Here is a 12,943-nt window from a genome sequence, read left to right on the forward strand (position 1 = left end):
TGGATGCACATACATACTTACACACTGACAAAACCATGCACCCTGCCTCTCCATCTTTCTCTCTCATCAACATTGTCCAAACACACAAACACACAGAGGTACACAATCACCCACTGTCGTCCATCTGAATTAGAACTAATAAGCAGGTGAATTGTCTGTGGAGGTTGAGCCATTTGTGTTGACCTTGGCAAACTGTGGTTTACCGTCAGGGTCAGACGCTATGGAAGTATGAATAAGTGGACCGAGGTGGCACATTTTTGTCAACAAATCAATGCAAGAAACACAATCATACTTACTGTACACCACAGGTCTCGACACAAAATAGGTGATCTGATTAGATTTTGAAGCGACTAGGTGCATACATTTGCATCTTAATGAGGTAAAACTCATTTACAAACTGCTACCTACTTACTGCTTTAAGCTAATGTTGCTAATACCGTCCATGTGTTTTGTGACAACATGTTGACATAGACATATTTGCTAATTAATACATTAATTAGCTGCACTAATGAGCTCATTCACATCACTGGGTATGTTAAAGACATTGTGGTAGCAGCAGAACAACAGGCAGCTAAAGTGTTCACTGCTGTGAGGAGCAGGAGAAAATATCAGCCAATGTAAGCTGAAGGTTGTGATGATGATGTTAGCAAGCTACAAAAATGACCTTGAAAGGATTAAATTGGAAAGAAGTGATGTGAGAGGTGAAAGTTTTCTTTTTCTACCAAAGGGCTGATTATGCTCCTCTCCATTAGACATATTTTTTACATTTATATACTGAATCATGAAAGACTGTTCATGGGATTACTCTGCTATGCTTTCTTATGTACAACAGTAGCCTTGACTCTAAGAGAGAGAACCCAATGGCTGTATTATGGGGTGTGGCTGAGTGTAGTCTGAAAAAACTCAAACGTCGACCTGCAGTAGCTGAAAACAGCTGAGAGAGCAATGAGATGGAACAACAGTCAAGTAGCAGGCTGGAAAACCAAAACACGAGCTGCCGAGTCGGGTGAGAATTTTCTGTGGGTTCATCAGTGACCACTTTCACATACAAGTAGTCACATGACTCCATTGTTAATATGTAAATATTGATTATAGATGCTTCAAGTACCCATTAAATTATATCTGCTCTATCTCCAAATTTAAGAAATAGCATTTTTACATTCTGAACATCAGCCACTGTGTAAATATGCCCATATATACTGATTGCAAAGGTTTATGTAGCTAGGATGAAAACTTTCTAATACCTATAATGCTTCATACCCTAGCAGAAAATTAATTAAATGCTGCACAAACATACATTACATGACTTTACAAGGTGAAATAGGGAGATAAAGAAGGGATTAACTAAATATGAGAAAGAAAAATGGGAAAAGGGGAGGGACATAAGAATATAAGTATATAACTATAAGTCTGTCTATCTATCTACCGATTAACAAACTTTAAAGAGTGAATAAAAGTATGCAGTGATGAATGAGAACAAAACTAAAACAGAGATTAAACAAGAGAGATCTGTACAAGTGTGCATTGAGAAGTGATAATAAAGATGAGAGACCACACTGGTGTGAGCTCCTCTGGCAGGTTTTCAGAAGTTTCACTTTCACAGTGAAGGTCCAGTCAACCTCAGCTACAAAGTCACTACAGAGTCGCTAAAACAGCTGCTGCTCTGGCTAGTGGGGATGAAAGGCTTAAATGCTACAGGTGGAGAACTCTGTTGTGATTCAGAAGTTATCCTGTAAAAAAAGAAAAAAGAAAAATACATCAGCAGGTCATCAGGATGATGGCTTTTAGATGGATGAGAAAACCCCTGAAGAGGTCAAAAGACAGCTCACAACTTTGTTGGATAGGTTTCCGATATTTATCTTGTCAGTAGATCTTGAAGGGTCAAACACGTCCAGCTGCAGGTAACTTCTGACCTGGAATGTACAGTAGATGTTTTGCCAGAAATAGTTAGACTTGTCCACTTAATATGGCGTGTTGACTAAGTGGTTAAGTCGGGTTGTCAGCCGTTAACCGTGATATTTTAGAATGGAATGACCCCTGTGTTCAGGACATGTAACACTTTCTACATAAAGAGCAGTCTGTAAAGCTATTGAAAGTGCGAGGGGCTCCTAGTTTCCTTACTGGTTGATGCCGGTGGTGTCATCTGCTTAACTGTGAAAATCTGGAATGATCGGCAGCAGCAGAAGGGTAATTTAGCCCCAAGGAAGAAAAACGTTAGACACATCAGAGCCGTGTTAAAATGCAAGGAGAGTTTACATCCCTATGGAAAGAAATTAATATTTGTATTGAAGCAATGGAAAGTCCAGAGAGGTCTTTTGAGTTTCTGCCTTGGCTCCAACACAGATGAGGAGTTGGTATTTGGTCCAGGAGCTAATGTTCATAGTTTATTGTGAATAATAATTTACCAATATGTAACAGAGGAGACTCTGCTTGTGAAGGTAAACAACACCATTTATCTAAATCACAATTTCGGAGGGGAAAACTGAACTGAACATTAACAATATAATCCAAACACTGTCCATTCATTGTGAAAACAAGTATCACCACAACATCTGTATACCTCATCAACCTACCCAGGGATTGCAGATGAAAATAAGGCTTTTGGGTAAATCTGACACGTTAACATCATATTGACAGCTTGAGGTTTGGAAGCATCCAACCAAAACAATCCGACGCCCTCCCTTCAGTGCTCCCTCCAAAACACATTTTCATGCACAAGGAGTACACAAGCATAGTGCGCACAGGTAAGTAGATAGGCAGGTAGGCTAGCCAATCATTTCAATCAGTCCGAATGCTCTAAAGTACTGTATTAGACTTTTCAAACAGAAAAGAGAACATTCTTCTTTGAAGGAACAAAATATTCCAGTTAAGAGCTATGTGAGTTAGCCCGGGTCCATTTTCCAGCCAAAGCTGCACTAAAAATCAAACAGAAAGAGTTGACTTTATTGGCAGCAAAAAAACCAGGCATGTTATTAACTTATGTGACTTTTTAATACAGTAACACCATGGGCACCAAAGTCTCAACAAACTAACCAAAAAAGGTTGCTATAGATTATGAAAAATATCATCTGAAAAGAGACCAGTTTTTTTGGTAGCTTGGTTGAAAATGGTACTTCAAAGATCGAGTGTGAGGATTCAGGCTGTTTTTAGTCATTTATTACATTTTATTTTTCTAGTAACTGTTGGGCAATGTATCTTAAAGGGGGTTAAGTTTGTATATTACTTTAAGCATTTGGTGGGTACAGAGGACATTTTTGTGAAGTTTGCCAAGGATACATGCAAAGTGATGTCTATGCAGAAAGGTGAATTTGATGAAAACTGCTACAGGACTTTTTGAGGAGGTAAACACAAGACCTGAGAGTGAAAATCTGGTATCAACCGTAATAACCCCTACTTTATTTTCCTTCCTCTCTTATGTAACATATCTGTCTTTCCTTTCTTCTCTCAGAGTGAGGACCTTCCCTAAGGATTCGGCCCTACTGGGCAGGGACACTGTTCGAGCCCTGATGTACTACGCCTTGAAGGTCTGGAGTGACATTGCACCACTTAACTTCCACGAGGTGGCAGGAAGTGATGCAGACATTCAAATCGACTTCACTAAGGCCGACCACAATGATGGATATCCCTTTGACGGGCCGGGGGGCACCGTGGCACATGCATTTTTCCCCGGAGAGAGGTTCACAGCTGGTGACACGCACTTTGATGATGACGAGGCCTGGACCTTCAGATCTCCAGGTGATGAACGTTGCTTTTAAGTGTCAAGTGTTGTACACATGCGCTCAAATATGCATGTATTAAATTAATTAGTGAAACACAGTGTGTGTCTGAATAAAACAAAGGGTAGAAGATAGCGGGGATGATGAGGGAGAGTGGATATGGAGTGATATTCTGGGAAGCATCTCACCAAAACCTGTCTTAGAGACTCCCAGAGTACTATAAAATGAAAAAGAGCTTGAAAACTGTTTTGAACTTCCATGCTCGCCAAGACTTCTATATCCAAAACAAGATCGCTGATTGGATTTTGGAGCCAAGCGGTGGGAGCTTCTACCCTTTGTTCATGTTCCAGATTCTATAATGAATATTTAATATGTTAGAACCATAAATATAACATACAATGACTTCAGATACAGGACTCAGAGTAGTGACTAAAGCAGAGGTGATTGTTATCACAAGCTTATTAGGAGGCATAAAAGGCGTCCTTTCATTTCCTCCAACTGCCACAACAAACAATCTACAAGTATACGCCCATGAATTCTTGTTTTTAGCTTCAACAAAAGTGTTGGCTTATATTGATCCCACCTGATTGTTAAGTTATGCTAAAGGGTTTTCACAAGAATTGATTTTTTGAAATGTCTCAACAGAGAAACAGGGAAGAACAAAAAGAGACCAAAGCACCGTATTTAGAGTGATAAATGTATTTTTACCTGACACCAAAATGTTTATTTTGATTTATCGCAATAAAAAGCTGAAAGGAATATGTCTATACCAGACCTCAAAGCAACACTATAATCTGTGATGTCACCTAACCACAGCTCCAATTGCAATCAAAAATTGGACGCAATGACAGTGATTAGATTTCCAGGGTTGTGGACATGCTATTTTGTCTAGAAATATGTGCACAAAATCTGTCTGCCTTTATAATAGCTTTGGGTATCAAGAACAGTTGCAGGTTAGAGTCGGTACCAAATTCCAAGAAACCACGAACGGGAAGATGAGCTTGGAGAAAGTGGATGAATGTCACCGAGCGGTGACAAGGTTTGTGGTGAAGGATTTGGAATCAGAACTGATTCGAGGAACAAGTTCATATACTCAAGTACTGTGCTCAAGTATAATTTAAAGTAATTTATTGCACTTTATACTTTTACTCCTCTACATTTCAGAGACAAATATTGCACATTTCGACAGCTGGAGTTACTGCTTAACTGCAAGATTATTATCTAAAACAGTGCATGTTTCAGATTAAACAATAAACTATAAAGTTAACGCCACCTCAAGCAGGTTAACATCAAAATGCTGCTTACACATTAATGAGTCAGTAAAAATAACCTCACGATGTACTACATTTTGAATAAGTACTTTTACCTTTAATAAACAATGTATGTTGCTGCTCATATTTCTGTAGTCACTTTATTGAAATGATTTTTAAAATGTTGGATTTAGTAATTTCACACTGTAGTATTCAAAGGAAACGTTTGAGTGGAGTGGGACAGAGCTAGGCTTGCTGTTTACACCTGTTTTCTAGTCTTTATGCTAAGCTGGCTATAGCACAGTGGTTTCAAAATCGTATTTAGCTCTTGGATAATACGCTTATTTCCCAAAATGTCAAACCTTCCTACTTCGTCCACCACTATTGAGGTATCACTTTATAATTACCCATGCAGATCAGACACTTATGTCTACAGTTTGCAAGCCAAGAAAAGTGATGCATATGTGTGCAAATACCATGATCACTTGATTTTAGACAGAAAAAAGACACAACTCTTCATGGTACATACTCCTCAGGCTGAAAACTAGGCTCCTCGGGGGTCACATGTCCACTATGCTGTTCTGCTCCCTAGAGATGAAACTTAAAGCTTGTAGCGGGGTGTAGATGACAATGACTGTACCAGCTGGTGAGTCTATGATGCAGCCAGGACCTGTGTTCATTTCCATTCTTTGCTTTTGCCCTGTTAAAGCTGCGCACCATTTGTTATAGCCGCTCAGTCTGCTCCAATTAGACCCCCAAGCACGCTGCAGCAGTGGCAGGACAGCATGATGCTGTAGTAGAATTATCTGCATAGATGGGGGTTTGGTGAAAGGGAGCTGGGAAGTGAACGATGGAGGGGTCAGTAGTGTGTTCTTATCTTTATTCTCTCTTCAAAATCTAAATTTCCAAGATAATGACTGATGATTTAAACAGTAAAATAAAACAAAGACAGTTATCTGTGCAAAGAGTCATGTTTCCAGGCATAAATTACTGAGCTGTGGTGGCCTAATGGAAGACAACCACATTGTTAAAAACAGCCTTTACTGTGAGCGAGAGTGAAAAGACACTGGCTGTGAATCATCTTACTTTGATAGATGTTCCTGCTTCCAAGGTTACTTCTTTCACTCGGCAATAAAAGAAATGTGCATCAAATAAAACACTTCATACTTTTTCATTTGTAAATCAGGCACCTGCCTCTTTTTGGCTGTACTCCTTAGTGGCACTTGAGCCGTCTATTTCCAAAAAACCCAAACCTGCACTGTAAACTGCTGCCTTTTGATTTTTTTTAACAGAATTAAGGTTTATGTGATTTTTATATATAGATTGTATACCAGAGACAACATTATATGTACGCTATAAAAACAAAATATTGCCCTTGCGATCGCTCTCTTACGCTTACTTCGAGACTGTCTAATCAAATGCCTTAAGCAATTTGGGACTTACCTCTAGGCCAAAGTACTTGCTAATTATAGAATTTCAAATCTTCTCTTTCTTTTAATGCACTGGAAATGATAATAGCTACCCAATTAACTGTGTAGCTGTAAAGCGATGTGGTATTCAAATGTTTCAGCCTGACATTTAGGTCATTTCAAAGCACTTACAATGCACTTTTAGTAATAAATGACATACTGCGTTGTAGTTCTACACAATGAGTGCCGCCTATGATTCTGTCACAGTATACTTTTCCTTTCTTATTATTTTTCCCTTTTCTGTTTCTTAAATATGCATTATCTGATGTTTTTGGCAGTGCAGAAATGACCTGTAAACACATTTACATATTATGATATGAAAGTTGGTATGGCAAACATATTAGGAAAAAAGTTGCCTATTTACACATCCAGCAAACACAGAAAAATATGTGTTTCTGACAAGTCTAATATTCAGTCTCCTTTTGGCTTTATATTTGGTCTCCACTAACTCCTGAGGGGAATATGTGGATTTTTAGAGCTTTTTCATAGAAAAGTCACCTACTGCATCGGAAAAAGTGTGAGTAGTGAGAGTGAACCAAAACCGTAACGTTGCTGCCTGTAAAATTAAATACTATGCTAACTGACACTGACACGCTCTGTAGGGCTGAGCAGAACTGAAGGGTCATGTGATAATTCTCTCTGGATTTGGGAATTACAAGTAGTCATATGTTAATGTTTTTGACCTCTAGCAGCACAATGGAGCTGTTTTGCTGTGAGTGAGTCCCCGTTGTGTTCATCTCGTGCATGCACACAAGGATGCACGTGAATTTGCGCGCACACAGGTGATGCGATACACATTCCAAATTATGGAGTCACATTATACTGCTGATCTCCAGCAGGCGGTAATGCGGCAAGATTTGCAGCAATAGTCCAACAAAGGTAGGAACGAAGAAGACTGCTAGCTAGCAAACATGGATATAAACAAAACAGGATTTGAAATTTTAAAGAAAATTCTATCTATCAATGTAAACAGAACTTTTGTTTGTTTACTAGGAAATATCTAAGGGCACCTTTCATATCAAAATATTGATTATAGCAACTTTAAAAACATGAATTAACATGTTACACATGGCATTTCATATTGATAGTTTTGGTGAATCTGGTTATTTTTATAATGCTGGACCATAAAGAAAAGTTGATAGATATTAAATTCTTCTTATTAATTAATTAATTAATTCTTTTTATTTAACTAGACAAGCATTATTTTGTCTTCATTTTATGTGTTGATTTGCGCTTTTCTCTTTTCTATTAGTCTGCTGGTCAGGAAAAGCAACAGGTTGCATCCTTTCTTCTTTCTCAGCATTTACCCATTGATTGTTTTGAGCCACGTGCACCTGTATGTTCACTGTTGCTCACTGTACTAATTAAATTTGGACCATTGATGTAAAAGTCCCTCATCTCCTTTTTTGTATAGCGGCCGTCCAGTCTGTTGAGTAGCTTAAAGGATCATTTTTCCAGAGCTGTCAACTTGTCTAAATTAACACAAATAATTACTTATAATTTAAAAGCTGATGAGACTTTCATTCCTCTCATTTAATTTTGACATGACATCATAGCCATAATAGCTCTTTGTATCCACTTTGCCTTGGGCATGCCAAAATCACAGTGTCTCCTAACAAATACAGACTAGCTGAAAAGGGAAAGTTACATATAACAATAACAGAGCCTGATTAAATACATTGGAAGATTATCTGCCTAGACGGGTTTCTTGTATATAAACAGTACTGGATGCGCACGCAGCCAGGGAGCAAAAGTGCTTTGGTAGCCGGTGTAACACCAAAATGTGTGACCTATCAGATTCTGTGACCCAAATGGCAAGTTAAGCACCAGAGGCTTCGTTGACGATGTGAAGCGGTTGCAGTGTGGTTGGGTTTAGGCACCAAAAGTACTTGGTTATGGTTAGGAAAACATCGTCGTTTGGGTGTAGTCACAGAATCTGATAGGTCACACATTTTGGTGTCACACCTGTCAGAAGACTGTAGTCAACTGCTGTATCCATCAACATAGATTACGCAGGTTCATTATTGTTCCAGTAAAGTGGATTCATTTCTAAAATCCGCTGCTGAACAGGTTTCCCGTCACTTTTAAGGATGGGGTGCGGTGGTTGAAAGTAACTGTAACGTAACGAGTAACGTCACTATTTACTTTTAATACCCAGTAATAAGTAAAGTAATTTAATTTAAAAGTAAGTCATTACAATTTCTAAGTAATTTGCCCAACACTGCTGCTAGATATGCCGTATAAACTGATATGCCACGAGGACAGAATGCTGCTTTCTGCCTCCTGGTTGCGCGCATCTCGGTGATGATGTTGCACAGAAACCCGTCTATAACCTGGCACATAAGTAACAAGAAGTTGCAGTGCAGGGGGTAATTTACAATGTTGCCGTTACATAGTTTGTCCACCAGAGAGCACTGACAAGTTTATTTTTCAGGTATAAAATTACCCAATTTACTCACTCACCAAATTTACCCACAAAATTACCCACTCATTTTTGCTCAACATTTCCAAATTTAAGGTAGCGTAACGCCATAACAAATCAATGAGAGTTCAAGAATCTGACTTCTGTTGTAGAGTCACTTCTTGGAGCCATGGAGATAAATATTTCAAATTGCAGAGGTCTAATTTTCATTTTTCAGGACACCTTTTTTTTTATGTATTTCCAAGGATTCAAGTACATTTCTCCTCAGGAATATTAATATTCATGATCATCTCCCCATTTGAGTTTTAATGAATAAGGGGTAAGGTCTGAGCAGTACTAGAGCATCACTGTCAGGGTAAAAATGCAGGAACTGAATTTGTGGGTCAGCTCTGGCTGCAGATGCCACCAGAATGGGTTTTTAGGGAGCTTGTGAATCATTTCAGTCTTGCAAAAAAAGGGCAACCAATAAATTAATTCTTCTGCTTGAACAGTTCCATAAAAACTGAGACTCTTAATGTTTGCTAATTTGCACTATATTAAACTCTCAGAATCAACGTTATGTCATATCAAACTTTGTTTCATTGATTTAAACGATGAAATCCAACAAATTTCCAGACCTGTGAAACTACAAGGAGGGGTTGGGGGGTGCTGGAATTTCTGTATCATCATCCTCTGTTAATTTCACCAACATGCTCCTGAATAAATTAGGTGAATGTGTTGTTTCATCAAAGCACTCGTTGTTTCATCCCTGCTTTAAACATAATAAAAACAATAATATACCTCAAATCTGCTGATACCAATATTGATTCTAGAGTCATTATGGCACTAAGTAATGTAAGTCACGATACTACAAGGATGCACATCAAATGAAAAGAATAGCCCTAGGCTAGTTGTGCTCCTGCTTCTTTGCATCTACCATATGGTATCCCATCCTTATTAAACTTTTAGCCAATTGCTTCAAGCTGTGTTTGTAGCATTCTGGATACATCAAGCTATTTTCAAGGTAGCAGTACCCTTTAATTTATTATATTTACAGTATATTATGATGCCCTGAAAATAATTTGTTAATTAGTCGCTGATCTCTCTACCCAGGGCTGGGCAAAGATTTTTGCTCCTGAGTGAAAATTTAAGAAACCAGCTGGTTAATTGTGTGGTTAAACTATTCTTTTTGGTCAGAACGTGACAAACACTTGATGCCAAACAGTGGATCACTTCACAAATCTGAGGTAGAACATTCAACACAAACATTTCAAAAAATATGATTAGTAAATCTTTTTTCAGTCCCTTTTCCTCAACAATATCTTAACAGAAAAATTAAGTGTTAATTAGTTTCTGATTCAAATGAATTAAATCAAACATTCATTGCCAATATATTGAACATTTATTATATTGTTCCTGAGGAAAATTAAATTGTGATAATTATCATTATTGTTTTATTACCCAGCTCTACCTCTACCATGCAGTAATATCATTTTGCTTTCTGTTTACTCTAAACATATATTTCTGTCTGTCTTTCTCTCTTTCCTGCTCTCTGTCTTTCTGCCACGAGTGTCGTACTCTATGAGTCTCGTTCATCCAGCTAAATCTCTCAGCTCTGACTTTGTCCGCAGGCATTAGGATTTCTTTCTGTCAACCTCTGATGTACTGTAAATACGATGACATGGTACCTACTTTGTTCTGAATCCCTGCTCTCTCCCCCTCGACCCTTTCTTTTATCTACCTTTCCTTTCTGCACCATGTGCTCCTGTAGATTAGAGTTGGCATTTGGCTTCTGATCATCCCAGGTGTTGTAAGCGCAAGTGCATGTCTCCAATTGTCCTTTGTCTTGTGACAGAGCGCAGCACTGAGATGTTGCCAAGTCAAGGCCAACATAAGGTTAACTGAATGCAGACTTCAGCCTAGCCACCAAGGAGCTCTAAGCTAGCTTGGCTTGACACGCTAGCACTCACATATTTGCAAATCTAAATCTCTAAACCCCAGTTTTTGTCTTGCTCAGCAGAGCCAGACAAGGAGTTTTTCTTTTTTAGCATTACATCGAAGGAAATGTGCTTTAATAGCCTGCAGCCTCTTTAGGTGTCTTTCCACACTCAAGTTTTGATTGGCAGCCCAGGGGCTCAGGCAGTATTACCATAGTTATCTCACTACACCACATGCCTAACAGCACTCACAGCCACCAGAGCTGTCTGTCACGCCTCTTAACTTGCAACCTATAGAGTTCATGCATAAAAGGGATAAACATGCAAACAGGGGTTGTGTTGGTTCTACAAAAGTCACAAACTTTAGGTAGCAGGATGATCTCGTCAAAGCTGAAGCTGAAATAGTAGCAGTTAAACTAAAAGTAATTAATGATTTATAAAATACTACTAATACTACTCATGTTTTCATAGTGAAAACCTTCATTATCATGTCTCATTGTGACTCCTTGTTGTTTGCATCTCTTGCTTCTACGTCTGTTGTTTCCTCTTACAGCCCAAAAAGGATGCAGATTAATTTTGAAATGTTGAGAGTGAGGGAAGAGGAGCTGTGTCTAAGATTTTGAGTGTGCAATTTTCTTGTCAAGTAATTTACTGCTGTGCTGGACAGCAACGATTGTAGGGAAGAAAAATATGCTGTGTGCAGTATTCTGTTGCTGCTTCTTTGATTGAATTGACTGCTCACCTAAATGAGGGGGGACAAATTTTAAATTTTCCAAATTGGAAGGCATGTGTCTTCCTGTTTTATTCCAGTTACAAGTTCAATTATGCCTTGTTACAAATGCAAGTGCATAACATTTATTTGCTGTTTTTTTTTCAGACTATATCAACTAATGTCAGATTCCATTTACATATACATATAGCTGAACAGGAAAACACATTAAAATAATGCAAACAATACCAAAATAAAAAATACCAACAACTTCTAATGACTACATGTCAAATCCTTTTTAAAAAACAGCTGTAACTTGTGTTTAAAATGGCCCCATTCATGATCCGATTTTGGGTGTTAAGGAGTTCTACATATCGATAGAACATGTATAAAAACACATTGTAAAAAAGCATAATGGTGATTTCCGTATCTCTCTGTCTCCTTCAGACTCTCATGGGATGGATCTGTTTGCGGTTGCAGTCCATGAGTTTGGTCACGCCATCGGCCTGGTGCACACCTCAGCCATCGAGTCCATCATGAGACCGTACTACCAGGGTCCTGTAGGTGACCCTTTGAAATACGACCTACCCTATGAAGACAAGGTCCGCGTCTGGCAGCTCTACGGTACGAGGGTACATCCATCTCTCTGTGTGTGTGTGTGTGTGTGTGTGTGTGTGTGTGTGTGTGTGTGTGTGTGTGTGCGTGCGTGCGTGAAACAGGAAGAGAGAGAGCAATTGATGAACTCTGTAGAGCAAGGTTATTGATTAATGAAAACATAGATTGAGTTAATTGGACCTCTTTACAGCACATGACCTTATCACTCCAATTACTGATATAGAGAATAGCAGTGTACGGGGGAAAGACTAATGATCATGAAGTCAGGAATGAAGTGCAGGTAAGAATGCTGAAGCACAGTACTGTGAACGGTGAGATTAATTTAATTGAATTAAAAAAGGCTAAGACAAAACTAAGAGTAAGCAATTCTGTATATTTCAAATCCCGTGGTACAATAAAATAAGTGCATAATAATGTCAAAGAGGAGGAACTAAGCTAACAAATTCCATCAGCAGAATGTCTGAAAATTTCTTAGGCTTTTTCATTAACAGATTAATTGGAATAACAAAAAAGAAACACAGATAGCTTGTTTTGTTTTGTCTGACAAACAGTACAAAACCCAGTGGAATAAAATTTACATTTATATAAAACAAAGAAAAGCAGCAAATTGCCTTGACCGTTCATTTGATCTTAGTCACATATTCTCCCTAGGTGTCAGAGACTCAGTGTCCCACACAAACCGACCAGGCAACCCCTCCCCGACGGCTGAACCGCCAGTCCTACTGGACCTTCCTGAAAACAGATCTACAGTCATGTAAGTAGATGGTCTGGTGTCTTTTTTTAGTGCAACACAAAGAACTCAACTCAACTATGTGTTTGTCAAACATATGAAATAATCCACTTCAG

General features: G+C 38.6%; 1 protein-coding gene across 2 annotated transcripts in view; it reads left to right on the forward strand.

The window, feature by feature from the left end:
* mmp17a (matrix metallopeptidase 17a) overlaps nucleotides 1–12,943 on the forward strand; it is a 92,994-nt gene that overhangs the window by 65,044 nt on the left and 15,007 nt on the right. For both annotated transcript variants that reach the window (XM_038734324.1, XM_038734325.1), the window contains 3 exons: nucleotides 3,449–3,735; nucleotides 11,930–12,106; nucleotides 12,749–12,851. In XM_038734324.1, the coding sequence (XP_038590252.1) occupies nucleotides 3,449–3,735; nucleotides 11,930–12,106; nucleotides 12,749–12,851 (567 nt within the window). The remainder of the gene's footprint in view (nucleotides 1–3,448; nucleotides 3,736–11,929; nucleotides 12,107–12,748; nucleotides 12,852–12,943) is intronic.

Source organism: Micropterus salmoides, unplaced genomic scaffold (genome assembly GCF_014851395.1).
Source record: "Micropterus salmoides isolate LMB-PRFRI ecotype aquatic unplaced genomic scaffold, ASM1485139v1 Ms_hic_scaffold_20, whole genome shotgun sequence".
Classification (NCBI taxonomy): Eukaryota; Metazoa; Chordata; class Actinopteri; order Centrarchiformes; family Centrarchidae; genus Micropterus; species Micropterus salmoides.